The sequence below is a fragment of the Manihot esculenta genome, chromosome 4 (assembly GCF_001659605.2).
Source record: "Manihot esculenta cultivar AM560-2 chromosome 4, M.esculenta_v8, whole genome shotgun sequence".
Classification (NCBI taxonomy): domain Eukaryota; kingdom Viridiplantae; phylum Streptophyta; class Magnoliopsida; order Malpighiales; family Euphorbiaceae; genus Manihot; species Manihot esculenta.
This window is the reverse complement of record NC_035164.2, coordinates 24,752,798-24,779,097: the sequence shown is the minus strand read 5'-3', so window position 1 is coordinate 24,779,097 and position 26,300 is coordinate 24,752,798. Positions and strand designations below refer to the sequence as shown.

The window sequence follows — 26,300 nt, the reverse complement described above, 5'->3', positions numbered from 1 at the left end:
TTGAAGTAAGTGTGTATAAATACAGATTACAAGACTTTATTAAGACAACTCCTAAAAATCCTTTATCAATCAATTAGTCTATGATTATGTTATCTCATTTAATTATGTACAATTATATTTATACTCTAACACCAACATACCTGCTTCTGGCAAGCTATAATAAAACAACGGAGTTCACGGTTTTGGCAGAGCTTTTAGCTGAAACTTCAATTGGGTGTACACATGATTATTAATGATGGTAGCAGTACCCTAATTTGGTTAGATCCATGGATTCCTCAATTAAAAAGATTTTCTCTTTCATGACCTGGTTTTATCACCAATCCATCTTAATACGGTGGTAGATCTTATTGATCCCACGACTTTAGAATGGAGGCATCAGCTTGTGCTGCAAAGGTTTAGTTCTACTCAAGCTCAAGCTATTTTCTCGATTTTGTAGCACATTGGAATACACCAAATTCTTTAATTTAGCATTTTGAAAAACACAAATAATACATGGTAAGTTAGGTTATCAATTTTTATTTCGGCTACAAATTATGAATTTCTTGGCCCATCCTCTTTGTCTAGTGTTTCTCTTAGGATATGGAAGCTTCTTTTGTCTGTTTCAGTACCCCTGAAGCTTTAGTTTTTACTTTAGTACATGATTCACAATGTTTTACTTGCGTTATCCAATTTACATCGAGGTATGCTGCCTATTCCTCTCCATCCTTTATGTCATCAACACCTAGAGATTTCAGAGCATGTTTTATTCTAGTGCCAGCATGTTGATGCTACTTGGTCTCTTAGTCCGTGTAGTTATAAGCTTAATCTAATGGGTTTTCTGAGTTTTTTTTCTTGGTGGGAGAAGTGTGGGATAGTTTTTGTATAGTTGGTGATCCACATCATACTATGACCTTGGTCACTCTCACTTTATAGTATATTTGAAAAGAAAGAAATAAACGAGTTTTTTAAAGCAGCAATTCCTAATCCACTTAAAACTTTCAGGCATATCTTAGTTGATTTTACTCTATTGCAAAAATGTGGAAATCTCGCTTCTTCTACGCACAAAGATAGCTCTTGATCAATAGGGTTAGTTATGGCAAGGTCTGCTCTCTCACTAGAGGTTATAAATTTAATTGTGATGCGGAAGGAAAGAACACTTCGATACCAGTAGCTATAGCTGTGTTAGCCAGAGACAAATTTAAATCTATAGTTGCTAGATGTTAGAAAGATTTAGTATTATGCTCCTACTGCATGGGAGGAACAATCGATCTGGTAAGTCTCCAATTGACCTTTGAGAAAGGCTTTTAGATCATTAAATGTAAGTCAGATTCATTACTTGTATATACTGCATTACAAGTGGCACACCGTAAAATAGAAATAATAAAATAATATGACATATCCACGTTGGAATATTGAGACGCTTGAAAACGCCCGCGTAGCAGTTGATGATAACTACCTTCGGATAAGAGAGAGAGGAAGATAGAGAGAGAGAGAGAGAGAGAGAGAGAGAGAGAGAGACTGTGGTGTCGACGGAGCATAATCCTGCTACAATGGCCTCTTCAACCTCTGCGTTCACAGCGAAGATTCTTTGCTTTAAGAGACCACACTTCTCTCGCTTAGCGCCCAGGGCCTCTCTCCACCACCACCACCACCACTTCAATCGCAGGCATTTCTTATCCCAAGCAGCCACCGTATCACTTCCCTTGTTTGCTCCTCTTATTCCCCAACCAGCCAATGCTGAAGAGACCCTGTCCGAGTGGGAAAGAGTCTACCTCCCCATCGATCCTGGTGTCGTCCTCCTCGACATCGCCTTCGTCCCCGATGAATTGAACCATGGTTACTTTCTTCCGTCTCTTTTCCGTTTAATATTCCCCAGAAAGTACTGGAAAATTATGGGAATTTTTCCGATATGTAGGTTTCCTGCTGGGGACCAGGCAAACCATTTTGGAGACTAAAGATGGTGGAAACACTTGGGTTTCGCGTTCAATATCATCAGCTGAAGATGAGGATTTCAACTATAGATTCAATTCTATTAGCTTCAAAGGAAAGGAAGGATGGATTGTTGGAAAACCAGCCATTTTGCTGTACACCTCGGACGCTGGAGAAACCTGGCAGAGAATACCTCTCAGTGCTCAGCTTCCCGGAGATATGGTGAGCTTATCCCTTTTTTCTACTTTTGAGATATTTGATGCACAAAGGTTACCCTTCTTTGTTCTGTTACAATATTTATAGGTATATATAAAAGCAACTGGAGAAAAAAGTGCAGAGATGGTGACTGACGAAGGAGCAATATATATCACATCAAATGGGGGTTATAACTGGAGGGCTGCAGTTCAGGAAACGGTTTCGGCAACTCTTAATAGGTAGGTGTGCTCCTGCCAAAATGCTATTATATCTGCTATGTTCTTTGAAGTCGTTGCATTTGTAGGTGAACAAGTTAAACACCTATTGTTAGTGGTTTCTCATATCAATGCTTGTTCTACCATTCGTCCTATTTACAGTCGTATCTTATGATTAATTGTTTATTTTTCTCGCTTTTATCAACGCTTGCATATGCCAAGAACCTCTGCTTTTACATTACCGATTTCTGAACCTGTGAAAATTTTCATTTGTATATCTGTATGCTTTTGTTTTTTTGTAAGCTTAAGCATTCTATCAAATTTACCTGAGTTGAAATGCAGTGAGATCTCTTAATTCAAAGACTTTTAATCCTTAACATGCTAGATGTTAACTTAGCTTCATTGTTGTTGCAGAACAGTTTCTAGTGGTATTAGCGGTGCAAGTTACTATACAGGCACATTTAATACTGTGAATCGCTCTCCAGATGGAAACTATGTTGCTGTATCAAGCCGTGGTAACTTCTATTTGACTTGGGAACCAGGACAGGTGAGTTGCTCTTTCCCTTTGATGGGATGTGTTTGCTCTGAACCTCCTCATGTGGGTCATACTGCAAATATCCTTTTCGATGTACCGTTGAAAATTTTGAATCCAAGATATCTAGTAATAGTAATGACTGGCAATTTATTTTAGTGCTTATTTAGACGATAGGTTGCTCTCAAAATAATAAGTTGGTGAATTTGGTTGCATATTGCATGGGGGAGATAGTGCATGTCATTTTTTAAAGATGGGGTTTAGGCATCTTTTACTTTGTCATTAAAAAACAAAAGAAAAAGAACTTCTCATTTGATAAATTAGACATCTTTTACATTTTCTTTTTCAAAGAAAAAAGAAAAAAGTCCTCATTTGATAAATACAATTGCAGATTTCTGATGATAACTACCAATTTATATGCTGACAATAGCTTAAAATGAGGCTGCTCCAGATGTAGCAAATTGATGAATTTGATTGCATATTTGTACTGAGGTTTGATGTGTGCTGCCTTTTCCCTCTGTCCTCGTTTTGAAAAAAAAATTCCTTTCCATGTTACGTATCAAAAACTACAGATGACCAAAAGGTTATGTTCTGAATGACTCAAGACAGATATCAAAGAGGTTATTTGTTCCAATAATACTGGCTGTGTGACACATATGACGTGTGTGTGTGCCCTTTTGCTTTTCCTCCAGCCACTGCCCACACCCATCCTTTTTCATACATATCTAGTGCCATTCTCATAGTGAGCAGCGAGGGTTGTTTTCTTTAGGCACGTGCCTTGCCCTCTTCCAAATGTTGCATCTCTTTTTGATGGACTTGAGAAATTACAGATTTAGGGATTATTTTGAGTTAACTTTGGTAATAGCTCGGCCATAACTGACCCAAATAACTTTAGAGCTCAGTTTTTACTTGGTTCAAAATGGTTAACCCAAGTTACTTAATAGTTTTTGCTAACAATTTATAAATCTATCAATTTTCCTGTAAACAATCAACGTGGGATACTAATGAATATGGGACACTATAATCTGTAAACAATCAACGTGAGATACTAATGAATATGGGACACTATAATCTCCCCCACTCAATTTTGCGACCTTGTCTCACACGGGTAGCCCGCCCTTTCCTCACAAAGCTCTGCACAATTTTCTTACTTGGGTAGCTCTAGTACTAATTGTAATAGTTCGGTCCAAACAAATCCAAATAATTTTGGAGTCCAATTTTCACTTGGCACTTGGCCCAAATGGTTAACCCAAACTGACCTTATCTATTTATAAACCCATTAATTTTTGGGTAAACAATCGATGTAGGACATGCAACTTTTAATTGTGAAATTAAAACCTTAATTAAGATTTCATAGTTCAATTAGGAAGTTTTGGTTTTTATATTTAGGGATTCTATTACTATTAAGAAAATTTAACAAGTTCTATTAGACTTACCCTCCGTTTGGAATTTAAAATTCAACTCAATTAATTTGTTTTCTAACAATTCTCTTATTTGAAATAAAAGAATTTTATTCTTTTAACTTAAAGAATTTTAATTTTAAAAGAAGTTGAAAAACTTGCATGATTTTGCAAGAATTCATTTAAATTATTTTCTTGCAAAATGAATAATGCCAAACGTAAGGTTAGTATTTCCTAATTAGTAATAGTGTTTTCCTATTTTGGGATTCCTAATCTTAGTGGTAGTAGTTGTAAAATTAATATTAATCTATATATATACCTATGTAACTTAATGGATTAGGTATTTTTCTAGAGAATTTATTATTACTGATATTGACAACTGAGAATTAATAGAATTGGAGAGTTTATTCCTTTTCCCCTTTGAGTGTTGTTTGTGATTCTACATCACTTCTTCCTTCTAATGTTAACAAGGAAATTTTGTAGTCTAAATTATTGAATATGCCTTGAAAATCATATCTTGTAATGTAGGTTAATGATTTCTGAATATACAGTTTTAATACAATTAGGTGAGAATTTTTTATGGATCTTAAAAACAGTAGACAGCTCAATCATTTTCACCATAAGAAGGAAAAGAAAGTAAAATGCAAAAAGATAGATTCAAATGTTGAGTATTTATTTCGAATGACTGAAGGTACAACTGATGGGCATTAATATTTTTCCTTCTCCTGCTCACATGAAAAAATAATCATGACTACGGCAGACACAGTATATTTTGGAAATTGGAGAGTAATTAAAAAAGCCAATGCTTCTACTGCATTGTTGTTCAGAGCAGATATGACTGTTGCATGGAGACCAGCTGGTTTTTCATATTCAGGTTTGAAGTGCTTAGCATGAAACTCATTCCTTATTCCCTAATTTCCCTATAAAAGTAGTTTTTACACTTCCCTTTGCAACTTTGCAAGAGTAGCCTTTCGTGTGTGAACTTAATGGTTCTCTTAGATAATGAACTTAAATTTGAGGATAACACCACAATCTTTTGATTGTCATTATTTTAATATAATGGAAATATAGAATAGATTAAAGAACTATTTGCAAAGAGTGCAACGTGAGCAGTGCACATTGGCAGAATCAGAAGGAATTAGGGTGGATACCGTTGGACTTGGGCACTTAATAGGTTATCCTTGTTACTTTTATTGGTAATACACTGTTGAAAAAGTTTACTTGGCATGCATTTGATCCAACACTGAGAGTAAGCCTTGGTGGGATGGTAAGGTTGCTCTTCCTCAATTGTGACTGGAGGTCGCCTGCAATGCTGAAAGCCTTTTACACTGGGAGGACTTTTTTTGGTTGGCCTAAAGGGAGCTCATTTAAGGGTTTTTGACCCCTAATTGCTAAGATTAATGGCTGATTTCATTTGGAGGAATGGGAATATTTTCTTGGAATCCTAGGTTTTCTCCCTGTTGCATTTTTGGGAATTGATATCCATTTTCTAAGTTTGTTTTATTTAGGAAGGATGAGAGCGGAAGTTGAAGATAAGATTATGTTGTAGGTCTCTACTAGTATGAGATGTGAGGTTTAATTTTTATTTCAGGAACTTGAAGCAAACATTTGATAGTAAACAGTCTATAGAAAAATAATTTCTTGTGGTTTTATGGTGGATGGTAATAACAACTGACTAGTCCTTTCAGTCAATGGACAGGATAATCTGTGCTTTCGTTTTTCAGTTGTAAGGAACATGAGAATTGGTAATAGTTTGTGGTGGGTGGCTTATGCCTACTTCAGTATTGTAGAAGTTGGAAAATACTAGAGGATACTCAAGCATAGTAATGGAATTCTATGCTGAATACTACTGCCGCAACTTACTGCAGATTGTAGTATGAGAAGAATAGGCATGAGAAGGATTGGAGTTTCCAATGGAAAGCCTTCAATGCCATGTTCTTCAGTGCCTTTTTCTGGTGGATGCATTGAGATTCTTTATACCATCTCTTTATTAATTATGAGTGAGAATATATAATTAAATAAGGTTTTGCCACGACTGATGAGATTATTCTATTTCAGCGAGAGAGTCCACCAGCTATGGAAGTTTCAAGTTAGCTGGCCGTTACTGGAATCCTGTTCCTCATTCTTAACCAGATTGTCTCACAATGTAAAATTATCAGTAAAATTTTGACATCCTGAAGCATAACATTGTACAGAATCTAAGTCTTTTTTTTTTTTTTCTCTTCCTTTCGTTTTTCTTTGAATTCCTTGTCACTTTCTCACTTTCTTGTGTGCTAGAAGCTATTCGACCTTGCAGGTATTGTTTTTGTGCTTCTTCATTCCAGTTTATTTATTATCAAGAAATATTGACCTGCCAAAAAATTTTCATTTTATGGAACGAAATAAAGGACCATGTACCTGTTGGTATTTGTTATGAAATTAGTATGGTGTATAGTAATCTCTGCCAATCAAATATTTTAAGTGTTCTACTATCAACTTGGATTCATTGCTTTGCACTATTTGCAGCCATTCTGGCAGCCACATAATAGAGCAGTTGCAAGAAGGATTCAGAACATGGGATGGAGAGCTGATGGTGGTCTTTGGCTTCTTGTTCGTGGAGGGGGACTTTATCTTAGTAAAGGCGCTGGAGTAAGTAAATTAATTTGTGGAGGTCTTTTCTTTGATCACAATAATATTTTTACAAGTTCTCACCATTAAATGCACTTTTACCAAAATTTCATGGATAAAGAGTAGGAAATTACTGAACAATCATTTCAAATGATCTCAAAAAATAATATACAAAATAACTGAAGTGAGGTATGCATCTTTTTTTTTCCTTTTTCTTTTTCTGAGAATACCAACAGCAAAAGGTAGAGAAATTTTGTTTTCGGAAATGAAAACCATCCTTTCTTTCTGAAACATGGACTTGAATGTATTTGATTTCTACTGGTTTTTATCACATTTTTATTTAACTCTTTTCTTTCTTGTTATTGAAGTACATTCATATTTCATGTTCTAGATATCAGAGGATTTTGAAGAAATTCCAGTGCAAAGTCGTGGTTTTGGCATTCTTGACGTCGGGTACCGGTCAAAGGTAACAAGTTTGCCATTAATACAGTATTATGAGCCACTGTGAAGGAAGTTCTCTTACCATCCTCTTATGATTTCTCCCTTTTGGACTCACACCTATTCAGCTCGACTTATTTTTTTTCTTTTTTTCCTGCTCCCTTTGCTCAACCTAATTTTTAGTTTTTAATGTACAAGTCCAGGTTTTTTTTTCTTTTTTGATAATAATATCTTGACTCATTTTCTAATTCAAACTTATAATCAAATAAATAATTTAACCAAATAAAATAAAAAATCATTATTACTTATACTTATATATACACACACTTCTACTTGAGAGTTCAAGATCTCAAAACTCAAATTACAACTTTTGTAGAATTAGGGAGAATATTGTTGTACTCGCATATTTGCAATTACTTTCCCTCTACCATTAGTCAGCTTTGATAAATTTAATTACTTTATCCTTTTTTTCTTATCCATTCATTATTATTATTCTCTAGGTTTTCCTTTTTCATTTTATTTCATTATTGAAATTGATAATTACATTTATAAGGTTTTATTAAGCTTTGATATTTAGTACTGATGGATAAAGAATTTGACGAAAATTTCTACAGACTGTTCTATTTTGTAAATTTTATGCATGTGTGAATTGTCAATTTATAGAACTTCTCAATGGATTTTGGGTTATTACTCTTGAAGCTATGAGTATGTATCTAGGAAGTTAAGCATTATGAGAAAATAAAATTATTGATGCACATTTACAAAAAGAGAGATTCTCAGAACTGAGAGAGTGACTGTCGTTTATCATGGTGACTATAATTTATTAGTTTAACTACAGTTGAAAGTGACTATAATTCATGATGGTGAGTAGTGTATATTTCTTACAGAATGATATGATTTTGTAGGAAGAGGCTTGGGCAGCAGGGGGCAGTGGAGTTCTATTAAGAACCACGAATGGTGGTAAATCATGGACTCGTGACAAAGCTGCTGACAATATCGCTGCAAATCTGTATTCAGTCAAGTAAGTTTCATCTTCTCAAAAGTTGGCATATATTATTTTCTCAATGGCCAAATAAACATAAAAAAAATTTAACAAATAAAAAAAAGAGTAAAAAACTTCAGGCGTTTTCTTAATTTTTTTTTTTAGATTTTTTTATCAATTTAAGTTTGGCTTAATTATGTGGCCAGCTAACAAATTAATAATCCACTATTGTTACTCTATTATTAGTTCTTTTATCCAAATCTATTGCATTTATATCAATTCTATCGATCATTCTTATATTGCTAAAATATATTTTATTAGTGAATAAAAATTATTATTTTAATTAGATTACATTTTGCTACTTCGTTCTCCATTCTTTCTTCTTCTCAGCCTGTCATGATCACTGGCTCGTCCCCTTCCACACCATACTTTAACAAATGCATGTCTTTTGGATTGAATGGTTGATTTCTTTTAGCCATATTTTGTTCATGGGTAGTTGGAAAAAGAGGAAGGGAGAGAAAAAGTGATGGCATTGTGGAGGTTAGTAGATTTTTTAAGTGAAAATAACAATATTAAATCTTTTTTATTTAAATTTTTGGTTGCTAAATATATTTGAAATTTCCTAAGTAAAAAATAGATTATCATACAGGTTGCAATTTTAAAAAATAAAGAGAAAGGGAATAGTTTTCCAAAGTTACAGAGAGTAATGAACCCAATATTTACACTTGGGAGGCGAATTTACTAGAATTAGATTTAATAAAAATATAATTTTAATTTATTAAATTTAAACTCATTAAATTTTATTTAGTTAAACCATTAGAAAAATCAAATTTCTGGACTTTTTTAAAAGAACAAGGGGCTAAATGTAGCTGTATATTAAAAACAAAATCATATTTAATTTAATCTCATTTAAAAACTAAAATTCCTGGGGCATAGGTCCATCGCTGGTTAAAAAAACGTCTTAAACCACAAGCCAATGGTTTGTAAAGGATTCGTGATGTTTGTTTTGCAGGTTTATCGATGAAAGAAGGGGATTTGTGCTAGGAAATGATGGAGTTTTGCTTCGATATCTTGGATAGAAGTGTAGCTTTCCAAGGTTACTATTGGGTAGGAATCTTTTTATCATCTTTATATATTTGTCTTGTTGAGAAATTCACATACCATTGAAGAAATGGATTTTCCTTGTAACTATTTATGGCTACACAAAATTTAGGAAGTTGTATTTGAAATGGTTAAAGGAAATTAATGAGTTTCAGGCGTGCATTTTATGTTGATATTGTAATTGATGTGGGTATTATATATGAATGTTTCGATCCCATTTGGAGTGATTCTTATGATAGAATCAATTCTATATATTTTTATATATAATTAATTAATTCAAAGGAGTTTGTAAGAAAATTCTTGTATTGGAGTAATTTTTAAAATAATAGAATTCATTTGCATTCCGTTGTTGAGATGTCCAAAACAATTTATATGTGATCTAGCAATCTGTAAAAGAAAAGATGAAGTACTTGGTATTTACAAGCAGATACTCCAACGTTCAAATTAATAATCTTTCAAATGAACGAGTCTAAAATGAAGATAGAGCAAATAGATTTGAGTAACAAAATTTGTGTTTTGAAATCTGTGATCGTTTTATTTTTATAATGTAATAAGATATGATTAGTTAATGATTTCCTACATGTTCGACGGATATCGACTAGTAAATAATAGATTCTGTAATTATATATATTACATGAATTCACTTTGACCAGCTCTACAGGGCGAGTCTTTAACGAACCAAACATTTTATATACGATTCGATTAGTCTTGTCTGCACGTTATAAGTGGTTAAGTCTAATCATTAGAGTACTTTGATTGTAGGGACTTTGCCATAAGATTCAATCATAGGTTGACATATTATATACTTTGGACGAATATTGAATTATATTAATTGTGTAAAACGATTTATTAGAATAAAGAAATAAATATTATTTATGTAACAATGACAGGGGTTACCAAGGATCATCATCCTTCTAAAACTTTATTTTTAAGTGAAAGTATGTTAAATATGAAGTTATTGTAAATGGATTGTCACATTTATTCATCTAGAGTTTTTAATAAAAATTTAAAAAATTAATTTTACTTGTTTGATGTATAATTTGATCCTAATAAATATAAATATTAAGTTTATGAATATTTATGTAGAGTTCTAATTCGGTGTATTAAATGAATTTTATTCTTATAATTCGGTGTATTAAATGAATTTTATTTGTATAAACGTACATCTTCGATTTAATTTATTTTAAGTCTGGTGGTAAGTGCATCCGAGTAAACCTGATAGATCTCAGGTTCGAATCCCCCAACCCCCAATTCAAAAAAAAAAAAGAAATGATTATTTTTAATTTAAAAAATCGAGTTTTAGCCATTTTTAAATATGGAATTTCAATAAATGGAATTCAATTAAATTGAATTCTCTTATTATGAGACTTTGCAAACCGACATTAAAAGTGTTGTTCTTCATTGAAATTTGATCATGGTCGCATGTATTATTTTGTGTTATCGGTAGGCCCAAAGTTTTAGAACACCATGGTATACCGTAATGGTTGATAGTAACATGGAGAGTTTTTTCCAGGGAGGAAAGGTTTAAGGCAAAGGGATCTAATATCCCCTTTGCTTTTCATTGTGGCAATGGAGTACCTATCAAGGTATTTAACTTTGAAGGTGTCTAACTCCTTTAAGTTTCATTGAAGGGTGTAAAGATGTAAGGTTGAATTACTTATGTTTTGCAAATGATCTGTTTATATTTAGTCATGGGAATGTTGCCTTTGTTATTTTGTTGGCTAATGCTAATGTGCATTTTGAATGTGTATTCGACTTGCACATTAATAAGAAAGAAGAGTGTTGCTTACTGCTCTTGTGTTGAAGGCTCAGGCTCAGTCAAAAGGCAGATTTTGCAATCATTAAGATCTAGAGAAGGAAACCTCTCGGTCAAATATCTAGGCCTTACCTTTGGTATATACTACAATCTCAAAAAATCATTGTCACAAGCTTGTGGAAAAGATTACTGCAAGGATCACTAGCTGAGCAGTAAAGGACTTGTCATATGTTGGAAGGATCCAGTTAATGAATGCTGTGTTGAGGAGTATGTATGTGTATTGGTGCAGGTGTTTTCATTCTCCCAAAAGCTGTAATGAAGGAGATTGATAAAAGGTGCGGAATATTCTTATAGACATGAGGTATTGAAGGAATGAGGGGGTGGAAGCGTTGCTTGGGATGCATGTGTAAGCCAAAAAAAGGAGCACTTGGGATTAAAGAGTTATTAGCATGGAAAAAAGTAGTTGTTGGGAAATTGATATGGGAGTGGTTAACTTCTAGAAATTCATCATGGCAAGATGGATTAAGAGGAATAAGCTGAAGCAGGTAAGCTGCTGGGGGTAAATAGACCTCAGGATGCTAGGGCTTGGAGACACTTATTGAAGCTTAGGGACACCTGTAAGAATCTCTTTGTTTATAAGCTGGAAAAGGGAGACTTGTTGTCCTTTTGGTTTGACCTTGGATGGATGGAAGAAGTGTTAAAGATAGGTGTTCTGTAGCTTAAATTTTATGGATACTGACATCCCTAAGCATGCAAGAGTAAAGGACTGTAGAAAGAAGGTTGGAGGCTTTCAGACCCCATGAATACTGTAACTGAAAATGCTTGGGAGGAAATAAGGAGGTTTAGGGTGAGAGATGATCAGGAGGATATAATCAAGTGGAGCCTCAATGTTTCATGGAGATACTCCATCTCCAGCGCCTGAAAGGTAATTAGAAACAACAGTTCAACTGTATCTTGATGGAAGTTATTATGGGGAAGGAGTGTGATCCCTACACACAGCTTCATAGTTTGGCTGGCTCTACAAGACAGACTTTCGGTAAAGACCAGACTAAGAAAAAAGGGAATGGTTTCAGATACCTACTGCCAATTATGTCAGAGTCAAGATGAAACAATCTTAGTTGCCCATTCTCCAGCAGGGTGTGGAGGTACGTTTTGAACCTGTGCTCTATTCAGAGGTAAATACTCCAGTGGAACAGGCTTTTACTGATGCTTAATGATTGATGTTTTTTGTTGGGTCTAGTTTGAGTTTTTCTGTAGGTTGTGTATTGCTGAGATTGGTTTTGTATAGTGTGTTGTTGGGGCTTACACTTTGGGAAAGATCACACCTTGTGGTTTGTGGACAATGTATTTGTTATTGTGCATGAGTAGATTTTGATGACAGGTTGCCATGTAAGTGTGGGAATAGGCTTATGGTGGGTGATTCCCTGTTGAACTTTGATGATGGGTTGTGAGCTACTGTGAAGCCTTAAGCGGTTATGGTACAAGCTTTTATTTCACTGCAGTTAGCTTTATTTCTGGGGTTAATCTGCAATATGATTTTGATCAGTGGATTAGTTACCTACTGCTTAACTTTGGAGGTTTAGGAGGTAGTATGGTTAATGATGTGAGTTGGGCAGCGCTCATTGCTTTTTTTTTTTAAAATAGGGGGTTGGGGGAGTCGAACCTTAGACCTCTCAAGGCTACAAGGATGCACTTTCCACCAGGCTAAGTCTCGGAGTGCGCAGCGCTCATTGCTTTATTTGTTGCAGTTTTATTTTTGGAATAATTACAAAAAAAAAACTGTCCTCTAGTTTAATATATTTTTAATTAGGTCCTATATTTTAATTTTTAATAAAAAGAGTTATTTACTTTCACGATATTAAATATTACTGATAAATTTTAATTTATTGTGAAAATTATATTTTAATATTTATATTTTTAAATTTAGTTCATTAAATTTTATTTAATAAATAAAATATTTTTTTAATTTAAACTTTATATTTTTAATTAAAATTAATTTTTATATTTTTATAAATTAATCTTTAAGTATTATAATTACTAATAAATCCTTATATTTATAAATTAATCTCCCTTTTTATTAGATTTTAATATTTTATATATAAAAATCAAATAAAATTTTTTAATTAAAATAAATTATAAAAAATAAATTAAGTTATAAAAAAATAAAAGCAAATTCAAGATCAGCAAAATTCAAACTCGGATTCTACTTTAAATTGATTTCGATTAAATTAAAAGATCGGAGCAAAACATAATTAGTAAAATAGTAGTATATAATAAAAAATATTTAAATGAAATACTATATTGTAATTTTAATTTAAATTTCTAATTTAAAATCTTTATATTATATATTATTACTCGTATATGTGGATTTTTTATTTTAATATGTGACTTTTTAATTTTTTATAATAATATGTGATTTTTTGATTTTTTATAATTTTTTAATACAATATATTAATCACAATAAAATAAAAATTTTAACACATATATCTTATTTTTAATTTTAGTAATAAATAAATTTTTAAAAAATATAATTAACATTATTAATTAACTACATATCTTATGTGACTAATACAATATATATGTGAGATTGTTAAGTGGACAATTAAACCTACATAATTATATCATTCGATATAAATTTATAATTTTTTATATATTTATAATTTTATTTTTATATAAAATAATAATTAATATATATATTAAATATAATTTACTACTCTTACTATATATTTTTAATTTTATTTTTATATAAAATAATAATTAAATATATATATATTAAATATAATTTATTACTTTTACCGTCATTATTAATATACGAATTTTTAATTTTCTATTTTTTATATAATAAATATAATTTTTATACTGATGGTTACTGATCTTTGAATTTCTATCACTTTTTAATATAATATATTATTAATATTATAATAAAACTTTTATTATATTTTATTATTAAAAAATTATTATATTTTTTATTTTTATAATAAATATAATATTAAAAATATATTTATAAAAATTGGATAATTATCAGATAAAAAATGTTTAGATAATAAAAATAAATTATATATATATATATATATATATAAAAGTTCACAACAAAATATTATGTAATTTTTTTTATTATTTCACTATACTATTAGTTTATTGATTTGATAATTTTTATAATATAATTAACAAATATTTTTTTTTCTTCTAATATGAATAATTATATTGGATAAATACATATAATCAATTAAACTTATTATAAAAAATATTAATCATGATAAAATATAAAATAATTAAAGAATTAATGGAATTAATTGCATAAAATATTATTAAATTAAAATTTTATCTAATTTAAATAATTTATAAAAAATAAAAAAATAAAAAAATAAAAAAATTAAAATGTAATAAAAAATAAAATAATATTTGTAATATTTTAAATCAAACATTATAAATTTTAAACCATTAAATTATTATAATTTAATATATTAATTATTATGATAATTTTAGTCTTTTCACTGTCTACAAAAATGTAACTTTTGATATAAGTTTCATATATCAATTCTATATAAAATCCACTAGTATAATTTTTTAATTTTTTTTTGTTCTCTTTATGTTTAGTATGGAATATAAATAAAAATTGAATGAGAACTATTTAAATATTATTAGGCAATTCAACCATCGTGTATAAATAAAAGTTGGATTGTATAGATAGAACTAGTGTGGAGTATTGTTGAAGAGTTATTACATTCGTATAAGTGTTTATTCTTCAATGGATATGGAGCTGCATACTTTTTTATTTAGTCTCCAAATAATATGAAATATAAAAATTAAACGGTTAATAGTAAAAATAGATTCTAAAATTATTATTGATCTAATGAGCCGATATAGATAAAAATTTACAACATGCTAATGTTTTATATGTTATACTTTAATTGATAGGTGAGATTTCGATCATATTTATAAATAAATAAATTGTGTTGCGAATACACTAGCTAATTTAGCAGTGTTGATAATTTTTTATAAGTTGAAACAATTTTTCCTACCACAGTTTCCTTCTCCTTTTTTAGGATGCTGCTCCTGAGCGCCGATGCTTCTTGTTTTGCACTTCCTTTTCTGGTTCTCGTTGTCGCTATTCTTCTTCCTCTTCTGTGTGTTTTTCCATGACGATTGATCACTGCAAAACCTAAATGTATGTCCAATTTCTTGGATAGTATACTTTCTCTTTTGGATTACAAACTGAGCATGTCCAACTTCATTAATGTGTTCGGAATCTGCATAGTATCTGAAATCGCGTCGTGTCAACTCAGGTATGGCAGCGCAAATTGACGAGTCCAAGTACTAGAGAATTACTTCATATAAACATTGCCAAAACGAATATTAAAATCCGTATGATCCTTTTACCTTATCCACGGAATTCTAACCAAATTTTGCAAATATCAATCCAGTCCAGTCAGTCTCAATTATCCAGATTTTCCAGTTGACCATGACACAACCATTCGGATTTCAAAACTAAATGCTTAATACAGCTGGAAAACCATTCTCAAAATAATATCATTAAAGACGTAGTTTATTGGATGACAATACTAATTTGTTGAACTTCCTGATTGAAAAATCTATAAATTGTAATAATATTTATATTAAAACAAAATGAAATAAGTATTACAAGTTAGGGAAGACTTATCAGTTTTTGTTAGTAAACAAAAGTGGACATATTCAAAAAGGGAGAAGGGAAAAAGATTACTGTAAATAAAGGCGATCAAGATAACAAGAAACCTCATAACTGATGACACTCATGGTTTGGAAAAAAAATAAATAAAAAGGAAATCAAATGTATTTAACAAAAATTTTCATATAATTAAGGCACAGTGGAATTTGAGACAGAGATGTGTTAAGGCTACAAAATGTCACATTACGTAAAACTACAACAAACGTAAGAGGCATACTATTGAGAAGAGGGCTCAGCTTGTCTCTTTACAAACAGCTTCCCAATATCTTCTGTCACAATATTGCTCCTGTCAAAAGTTCAACTCATCATCAGCAACAATGTAACAGCAAAACAAACCAATAAATAATACCAGTTAGTATTTAGAATATTTTATTATATAATAAAATATTCTAATTTACGTTAATCATATTATATCATGCCACCTATATAAGTTTTTAGTTCATTTCACAGGAAGCAAATGGCGCCTAAACTAGAGCTTGTCTACTCAGAAAGAGAGAAAAAGAAGAGAGCAGGTTGAGTATAGAGAAACAGATGAGAGAGAATTTTCTAGAATTTATTTACTGATTTCAAAAACTATCCTCAACATAGCTCTGACTTTTACTTCTATTAATTTCCTAGATTCTGGCAAAGGTTATTAACAGAATAAAACAAACTGCAGATACAAGCAGGTAATTAAGCTCAACCTTTTCGACTTTTAACCATTCAGCTATGCTTAACTAAGCTATCCTCCAATTCTAACATTAGTCTCCTTTGAAACCCTTTCTGGAGGTCAAGGAACAAGGAATCCTTAGTCTGAAGGCAAAAGGATCTTCCAAGCATTCTCATCAGGATAATCATTGGTCCACTGAACCATAACTTGTCCGACAAAGTTTCTCCTTGTAATAGTGTTATCTGAAGAATAGCCAGAGCTCCATCTTGAATTACCCATTAGCACCAACCAGTGGAAGTAGTTTGGATACACACCTGTTGATCACCCCAAAACGAAATTTCTTCCCAAGCAGGGATGCATTTCAACATACGGTATGCTACCACAGGAGGAAATGAAGTTTATAAGTTAATCATCCCGCCTTCTCAACTAGTGGAAGTGGACCATAAAACTTCACAAATAGCTAACCATGTTTTTATAGTTGAAAGAGTTTTGCCTACAATGTTGATCTTCAAACAAATTGCTGACCTCTAAAGATCTTTCAGTTCTTTTAATATCAGCTAATTGCTTAGTATGATTCTGGGATGAAGCAAGCTGCCCTGTGTAGCTAATTGCTTGTCCAAAAGAAAATCTTCCACAGAAGCAACTGAAGTAGATTGATCAGTCATAGTGTAATGTAGGGTCGTGAATAACCATAGAGAGCTTGAAAAGGGGATAATTTGGTGCCAAAATGATAGGATGTACAGTAACAGTGTACCACGACTCCGCTAGGGTTATTCATTGCATCAAAGGGCGGTTTCTAAAATGTCACTTGCCTCATATTCATTCCCAAGCATTTATTAACTCTCAAATTTCACATTTGAGTAGGGGCGTTGTTATGGTCTCGAGTCATGGATCTTATCACAGAATGATGGAAAGGAGCTCATTGGAATGAGCTCTTAACACCTCAAGACTCGATTAAGAGAGGGACTCCAATCTCAAAATAGTAGGAAATAAATCTGCTTGTTTTTTCATTGCTCATAAATTAGCCCCATAATTATAATGAAGGGTTTACAATAGCAGAAGCATTCCTAAAAAATTAAAAGTCCTATCCTATTTGATAATAACTAGAAGGTTTATCCTAGTTTAAACAATAATAAAGATTGAATTATTAGACAGTTTATCCTAATTTAAATACAGATTGATAATAAGACGGATTGATTTTGAAGAGACTATATTTATACTCTAAAGGGCTTAATCTATCCATTATCCATAGCATTCCTCGCCTCTAGAAAAAAGAGCTTGTCCTCAAACTCAAATTCTTGCAAAAATTGGCTATCATCTGTTTATTACCTTTTAATCTTCTTGCTCCCACTCCCAGCCAAAAGAATTTCTTACATTGATGACCAACAACATAAAATTCATTATCGTCGTAAGACATATGGTTAGCCTTTTTTTTTGCCATTTCTAAGCTAGTGAGCTTTTGAATGAATAGAGAAGGTTCTTTCATAATCTTAGAATGAACCATTGTAGATTATATGGTGGAGCAGGAAATTGTCTTCCATATGCTACTTTTCACCCGTTGTTACTTGTAGTCGGATGTTTGTGCTAGATTTATGGCAGTCATCTTCTCTGCTTCTATTCGAGTTTCAGTCTTATCTTCAATTTAAATGCTTTTATTCGAAATATTATTGTTGTTATCTGAGTCTTTGTTGCAATAGCCATTGGGATTACTAAGAAAATTTTGCAAATATTGAAACATATTTTGCATCCAAGAAAAAAGTTGGCAATCCTAGCTTCCATCCTTGCTTATAGCTAAACCAATTTAACCTCATTTTGTGCTTGCATTTTGCAGAGTAAGGACTTTAGTTCCTCGCTTAAGTTTGTTGAATCTCCCATGACAATTGGCTATGATACCAAGTTGTTATGATCCCAAGTTATAGATCATGTTATGGATGATGGAAAAGAGCTCGTTGGAGTGAGCTCTTAACACTTTAAGACTCGATTAAAGGAGTCTCCAATCTTAGAATAGTAGGAAATAAATCTGCTTGTTTTTTTTTTATAAATTAACCCCATACATATAATGAAGGGTTTACAATAGTATAAGGATTCCTAATAAATTAAATGTACTATCCTACTTGATAATAACTAGAAAGTTTATCCTAATCTAATCAATAACAAAAATTGATGATTATTAGAAAGGTTATCCCAATTTAAATAATAATAAAAATTGATAATAAGACTAATTGATTTTGAAAAGACTTCCTAAATATTTAGACTCTAATGGATTTAGTCAATCCATTATCCATAATAGGCATGCATGGTCATTAGGGTCCCGAATCAAACTAAAGAATGGTACCAAATTGTTAAGACTCGTACCAAACCGAAGTGAACTTATTTAACTGTTTTAGTTTAGTTCTGGTACTTAACTAAGAATTGAACCAGAATCATACCATAATGGAATCGAACCAAGAACCAATTTTATACACATTTTTCTATAATTTTTAGGTATATATTTTTTAATTGCAAGTGTGTAACTATATGTGTAATATTTAATCATTTCTTACATATGTACCATATAATTAAATATTGTATAATTAAAAATAACTAAAATGTATATTACATGATATACTTATACTACTATTTTCATGCTTAATTTTTTTTTGTGTATATACACACACTTTATAATGAAAGATTATATAACTAATAAATAGTTTACTGTGTATTACATTTATGATATAATTTGTAATTTCAAAACTTATATAGCAATTTAAATATGACTTCTCATGGAAAAGAATTGTACAAAACTGCTTTAAGAACCAAGAACTGAACCAAAACCAGAACCATATAAGAACCGAAGAACCAATAGTCATATTGAAATGGAACTAAAACAACAAAGAACCGATTTGAAACTGTACCAAATTTCAATTCAGTTCTGGTTCTTAGGTAGATGTCGAACTGGAATCAGAATGAGAACTGCACACTCCTACAATTAAGTGTTTATTTGCCAAAGAGGAGCATAAAGAGAGGAGAAGATATATTGCAAAGTAAAGAGAACAATACAGAAAGACCAACTTAAAAGAATTTTCTGCAAACGCTTTACGGATCTCAAAGATTTAGAGGGCGTTTGGCTTAGTTTATGAAAATTAACTTATAAACGCTAAATGTTTATAAGCTATTTGAACCTTATAAGCATTTAAAATTTTAAGTAATTATGTATTTGGTTAAAATGCTTACACGTGACTGATAAATAGTTGACATATTTGGTAATAAGTAGTTTATAAGCACATTTATTACTAAAATTACCAAAAAAGATATTAAATAAGATATATAGTAAAGTTTTAAATTAAACAAGGCCACTATAATAACTTGGTCAAGCACCAAAATGAAAAACTGATCACTCCCAGCTTATTTCTTTTTTTAGCTTAAAAGATGAATTTATAAGTCCAAAGAATATTAAAAAAAAAAAACAGCCCGCTTATTTTTAGAACTTACAAGCTAGTTTGACCAGCTTATAAGCTAAGACAAGCTTTTTCTTAATATAGCTACTGGTCATCTAGATTCTAGGTACGTTGTTAACAGAAGAAAGCATACTCCTGACATAAGCAGCTAATAAACAGCTAGAATTTTTTTTTTTTACCTTCTTTATTTTTGACCATTCAACTATCCTTAACTAATTTATTAATGCTTTGCTAGTAACAGAATATAGAACACATCCATAACTAGAAAACTTTTAAGGCTGAAAGCAGCAATCATTGTCCATTCCTAACAACTTTCAAATGAAAAATATATTTTATAAAAAAATCTAAAACCAAATAATATCCCAAAAATAGCGATAGGCAAGAAAAAAATAGCGCTAGATAGTGCACATATTTCTTCTACTTCCAAATTCTAAAATTAAATATTTCTCTATGTTTATGTTCCATAATTTAGATCCCTACAGGTTTTACAGGTTTTTGTTTTTAATATAATAAAACATTAAATGCTGTTAAGATAATTATAGAATTGTGTACAAATAGGCTAGAATTGTGTTGTGTAAATCACACTGAAATTATGGGAGTAATCTAGGAGTTAATCATGTATCCTCCTTTTTCTTGTAAAAAACAGTAGTGTGTATATATTAACTCTGCCAAGGGAAAAATATAAGCTTCTCAATATTCTCACCTTTCCTCCTTATTCTTCTTTTTCTTTTCCTTCATTGTAACAGAGCCTAAGGTCTACTTGTATTAATAAAATAAGAAAATTAATTCTATATTAGACAACTAATTGTGTTAATAACATATAAAATTTAGAATTGTATCACCAATTTTTTTGAAATCCAAGTAATAGATTTCAAATAGATTCCTCACAAAGAAAAAAGTAAAAGAATATAAAATAAAAACGAGATAAATATTGTGTGAACACTGTTCATATACATTATGACTTATGTTTCAACTTCTTGGATCTTTTTTCCCAATTGGAAAATTACAATTATCTGTTTTCCACTAATTGCAGGTCATATTGTCAAACTAACAAATTAATATTGGCATGAAAAGCAAACTAAAATATTAAGCAACAAACAAATAATAACTTGAAGAGATAGTTGAAGCTATTGGGCAAGATGACCCAAATTTGTGCCTCCCAGCTATCATGCATTAAGATTTCAAATTCTAAAGAAAGAAAAAAACTTATGTGAATGAGTTATTGATCACAAAGATGCCCCAGATGTCAAATGAGTGGAGAGGTAAACTAATAGGACATTAATCAATTTTTTAGCTAGTTGCCAATAGGAACTATGTTTTTGACATAAATTGATGCATCACTGATTACAAAAACTAGTGAGAAGAAATTTATGTTGTTTAATTAGTTTTGGAGCATGTAGAAGAAGCAAGTGTTTGGCAAGTGGTTTGATAATGCATCTGAATTTTAAATTGGTTAATAAGTTATTAGAAGCAAAATTACATTTCCAAAAGGCTTCTTCATCCTTCATTTCATCTTCAAGGTACACAAGGAAGAGTTTAACTAAATAAGAAAGAGTGAACACAGTAGTGGTGACATGAGAATTACTGTCATTAGCCATATCCTTCACAATTCTATCAACCTTATGCTTTTCAAGTTTAATATATATCTATGTTAGGGATGAGGAATATGAATCTAAATAAAGAACAGTGTTGGCATAAAACACATGTAAAATTGTTAACATGCACAACTAGTATTGTAACAGGGCACATTTTGCATCAGTTATTACCAGCTCAGAAAGGCCTTGGCTCTCTAGAGTCTAGATTTACTGGCCATTGAATTTTTCATTCACAGTTGGAAGCAGAGCAATGTGTTTCTACAAGATCATAATTACCTTATGTCACCATTTTGAGAATATGACCTCATAAAACTAATTCAAACTTCTTACTTCAAGATGCCATAAACCAATTTGATTCTCCATGCTACTAGAGACAAGAGAGCCTAACAAAGGACAAATAACCACAAGTCTATCAGTTCATCTCCAAAATCCCTTATTATCATTTATCCATAACCACATCAAATAAACCCCAGCTAAGATGATCATGAGTTTTCTTGACATCTAACTTGGGGGAGGGAAAAAAGAAACTTGTCTACATTTCCTTTTGATATTTGCAAACAACCCCATTAACCCTTTAAAGCAGCACCCAAAATTTTGCCTTCCTTCAGTATGTGCATTCTAGTTAAAACCACATCAACTAAAGCAACTATCATAGTATAGGTTAAAAGCTTTATGAGTTTCTTATAGACACAGGTCCAGCCAAACTGATTGCTTACAAAAACTAGTGAGAAGACATTTATGTTGTTTAATTAGTTTTGGAGCATGTAGCAGAAGCAAGTATTCGCCAAGTGGTTTGATAGTGGATCTGAATTTTAAATTAGTTAATAATCTAATAGAAGCGAAATTACATTTGCAGAAGGCTTCTTCATCCCTCATTTCATCTTCAAGGTTGTGCTTTAACTACACAAGGAAGAGTTTTATATAAAGGCTGTTATGTTACGTAAAGGCCATTATTTATAGGTTTTTTTAACCCTCCCGTTACCGTTATACCTGTTATTTAAAGGGCGAGAAAAATTTGTTCTTGTAACGGCCGTTATGGCCATTATATATCGGTAACAGCCATTATTCACCGTAAGGTAACGGTTCATTACCTTTTTTTTTAAAGCCATATGGGGCAACAACTCAATTTCTTTTTCTTAGATTAGAAAGTGTTATACTGTTGTATCTCATTTTTGTCAAATTTCTATCAAAAGTTAACTATCTTCTACAAATGTCTCACTTTTTTCTCTTAAACTAAGATCATCAACTATCTTTCTAATTTTATACATTTATACCTTGTAAAATCTAAGTTATTTATCTTTGTTTTACTTATTTGTTAAATAAATTAATGTTGGATGCCAAGTTCTTTTTATCAAATTTGGAGCATAAAGAATTATTTTTTACTATCCATATTATCTATATTGTTAATTTAGCTATAAATTAATCATTGTTAAATATGTCTAATAATGATGAATTTAATTTTATACATTTATACCTTGTAAAATCTAAGTTATTTATCTTTGTTTTACTTATTTGTTAAATAAATTAATGTTGGGTGCCAAGTTCTTTTTATCAAATTTGGAGCATAAAGAATTATTTTTTACTATCCATATTATCTATATTGTTAATTTAGCTATAAATTAATTATTGTTAAATATGTCTAATAATGATGAATTTAATATCTTTATTTGATGTATTAATGGTTATTATTTGATGGGTATCTTAGTTATACTCATAACTTTAAATTTCTTTTAATTCATGAGTTATGCAAATTTTTTAAAAATATTTACGTAGCAAAAGGCCATTACGCTATGGCTGTTACCAGCCTGTTTCTGTTACTTGTAACCATAATCACGAACGCAGCCGTGACCACGATTAATTCCATCTTTAACTACACAAGAAAGAGTGAACACAGCAGTGGTAACATGAGAATTAGTATCATGAGCCATATCCTTCACAATTCTATCAATCATTAAAACAAGTCTTCCCTTATGCTTTTCAACTTTAATATATATCTATATCTCCATTTTAAAGGTGATGCATGTGTTAGGGATGAAGAATATGAATCAAAATAAAGAACAGAGTAATGGCATAGAACACATGTCAAATTGTTAACATGCATAACTAGTATTGTAACATGGACTTTTTGCATCTACTATTACCAGCTTAGAGAGGCCTTGCCTCTCTAGATTTACCTGCCATTAAATTTTTCTTTCATATTTGGCAGCAAAGCAATGTGTTTCCACAAGATCATGATTACCTTAAGTCACCATTTTGAGAATATGATCTCATAAAACTATTTCAAGCTTCTTACTTCAACATGCCGCAATTTGATTCTCCAAGCTACTAGAGACTAGATAGCATAATAAAGGACAAATAACCACAAGTCCATTACCCATAACAACATCAAATAAACCCCAGCTAATATGATCATGGGTTTTCCCGGCATAAGGGTAAAAAACAACGTCTTCTACATTTCCTTTTGGTATTTGCAAACAAATTCATTCACACTTAAAAGTAGCATCTAAAATTTTGTCTTCCTTCAATACGTAAATTCTAGTTAGAATAAACCACGTCAACTATAGCAACTATCATAGCATAGGTTAAAAGCTTTATGAGTATCTTATAGACATAGGTCCAGCCAAACAGATTGAACAGTATCCTGTTAGGATAGCTTATATTATTTTTCTTTTGTTTCCCATTCAGCAATTAAATATATTAACTGCTCAATTCAACTAAAGTATGCCTTAATCTTAATTCGTTAGGGTCAGGTTATATGATTAGATTTTAACCATAACAACTGGCATAAGTTTAAAATGTATGGACTGTAGCAGGGTTGCTCATCCTATTTTATTTCTTCTAGACAACACCTACAACCTCATTATTCAAAAGTTTCTATGAAAAGTGATGTTCATAACACCATATGTTTGGAATGAAATTTAATGCAACAACCTGAATTTGATAATTTGTCATTTTGTTAAGAAATTGAGTTCATAAAAACGATAATAGAGGAATTAAATTTCCATCACTGGCTAATTGAAAAGTAACTATGAATGAATTGAACAATGCACATGAAGAGTCACAAGTATGTTTCAACATCAATGAAATGGCAATTTATGAAAAATCACCTTCCACTTAATTGAGGTGGAACTAGTATGCCACCAACCGTATCTGGATGCATCTTTGTATGTGGCAACGACCCTTTTGGTACTTTGGAGCGGGGTAAAGTGGAAGGCAATCCATGGGCTCTTTTGCGTGATTCACTTTCAGCCATAGCAACTGCAACTCGAGATGCATGGTCAGTTCCAGTTCCAATGGAAAATGAAACTGATGGTGAATTTAGTAGAAGGGAAGCATCAGGAAGCTTCTCGATACAAGATGGTGAAGGGTTTGGACTTGAGATTGATTCAGAGGGTCTCCTACGCAAAGCACATAATCAAAAGCGTTAAACAGAAGTTTTTTTTTTGCCCCGAGAAATTCCATAAGGAAAAAATATATATATATATATATCAGAACTCCATTTTCATCCAATTCCACCAACTACTTCAATTTCTTAATTCAGGAAGCTGTTTCTAATATATAATCAAGAGTTCTTTCTAGGGTTTCAAGAACTCAAAAGCTAAGGTAAAAATTGAAAACTACTTGGGCAAGAAGAAGAAGAAGAAGAAGAAGAGAATTACTGGTTATTAGGCGGGATTGTAGGAAATGAATTTGGGAGTTGTGGTTCGTTTTGGGGTTTTTCTGCTGGTGCTGTTTCTGCTTCTGATACTACTTTTTCTTCTCTATCTTCCGACACGTCGTCGTCTGACGAAGAAGCGTAGTCTACCAGAGACATCTATTCGTTTTCTCCCTCTCCCTCTGAAGCCACCTCGCACTCCTAGCAGATTATACTTTTCTTCAGCTTCGATGAAAAGAAGGTAAAATAACGTTTAGTCCCTCAAATATACTGAAATATCTAGTTTAGTCTTTAAAAAACCATTTTAATAGCGCATCACAATTCAATAAATATATTAAATAGTCTTTATCGTTAAAATTTTTATGGGCATAACCCTAAAAATGCCCAGCTAAAAATATCAATTTTTGTTTTATCGACTATTTTTATATTAAAGTCCGATTAAAAAAACCTTCGCTCGTAATTAAAGGTAAATACTAGTCAGTTCAAACTAAAAAAATCGATCGAATCGAATTAATTTTAAAATTCAGTTTGGTTTTTATTCAATTCAGTTCGATTCGGTTTTAAATTTCAAAATTTTTGGTTATTTCGATTCGATTCGGTTTTGATCAGAAAAAATTGAAAAAACCGAACCGAATCGATTAGTGATAATAATATATTATTTTTAATAATATAAAGAAATTAAATTATATTAAAATTAAAATATTTTAATTAAATTTTAAAAAACTAAAAATAAAGTATAAAAAATAAAAAATTTATTAAAAATCAAAATCGATCAAACCGAACCTGATAATCTGAGATCCAATAGAATAGGGTTTTACAAGGGTTTTGGTATTGAAGAATAAAGCTTGTCCTATCTCTCTAGAGGGGTATCCCTTTTATCCTTTATGTCTGCTTGCTGATGACGTACTACGGCTCTCCTATGATAGGACCACGCGTCTCTGCCATACAGATATGGGCGTACGAGGATATCAGGCGCCTGCTCCATGCGTAACGGCCTCTGATTCTCCCCCGTGCGTACGCTCGAGCGGATCTGCCAGGCTGTATGACGAGTCTCGTTATGGATCCTGGGCTGGGCCGAGAGCTGGGCTGGACGCGGAACCCAGGAGGAGAAAGAATCCGTGGGGA

General features: G+C 31.5%; 2 protein-coding genes across 5 annotated transcripts; one reads left to right on the top strand and one right to left on the bottom strand.

The window, feature by feature from the left end:
• The first annotated feature begins 1,425 nt into the window (after positions 1 to 1,425).
• On the top strand, positions 1,426 to 9,559 carry LOC110613735 (photosystem II stability/assembly factor HCF136, chloroplastic). 2 transcript variants are annotated; one of them, XM_021755006.2, is made up of 8 exons: positions 1,426 to 1,815; positions 1,895 to 2,130; positions 2,212 to 2,342; positions 2,733 to 2,865; positions 6,756 to 6,878; positions 7,249 to 7,323; positions 8,201 to 8,316; positions 9,290 to 9,559. In XM_021755006.2, the coding sequence occupies exons 1-8, from the start codon at positions 1,530 to 1,532 to the stop codon at positions 9,354 to 9,356; spliced, it is 1,167 nt and encodes a 388-aa protein (XP_021610698.1). In that variant the 5' UTR covers positions 1,426 to 1,529; the 3' UTR covers positions 9,357 to 9,559. The 2 variants fall into 2 exon arrangements, with proteins under 2 accessions (XP_021610698.1, XP_043812023.1); XM_043956088.1 differs by lacking the exon at positions 9,290 to 9,559 and adding an exon at positions 8,668 to 8,692.
• Positions 9,560 to 15,944: 6,385 nt separating this feature from the next.
• Positions 15,945 to 25,427, bottom strand: LOC110613932. Of its 3 annotated transcripts, XM_021755352.2 has the most exons (4): positions 25,180 to 25,427; positions 24,628 to 24,918; positions 19,383 to 19,450; positions 15,945 to 16,125 (listed from the first exon to the last, which is right to left on the bottom strand). In XM_021755352.2, the coding sequence occupies exons 1-3, from the start codon at positions 25,332 to 25,334 to the stop codon at positions 19,429 to 19,431; spliced, it is 468 nt and encodes a 155-aa protein (XP_021611044.1). In that variant the 5' UTR covers positions 25,335 to 25,427; the 3' UTR covers positions 15,945 to 16,125; positions 19,383 to 19,428. The 3 variants fall into 3 exon arrangements, with proteins under 3 accessions (XP_021611044.1, XP_021611043.1, XP_021611046.1); XM_021755351.2 differs by lacking the exon at positions 19,383 to 19,450; XM_021755354.2 differs by lacking the exons at positions 15,945 to 16,125; positions 19,383 to 19,450 and adding an exon at positions 23,367 to 23,390.
• Between the last annotated feature and the right edge of the window lie 873 nt (positions 25,428 to 26,300).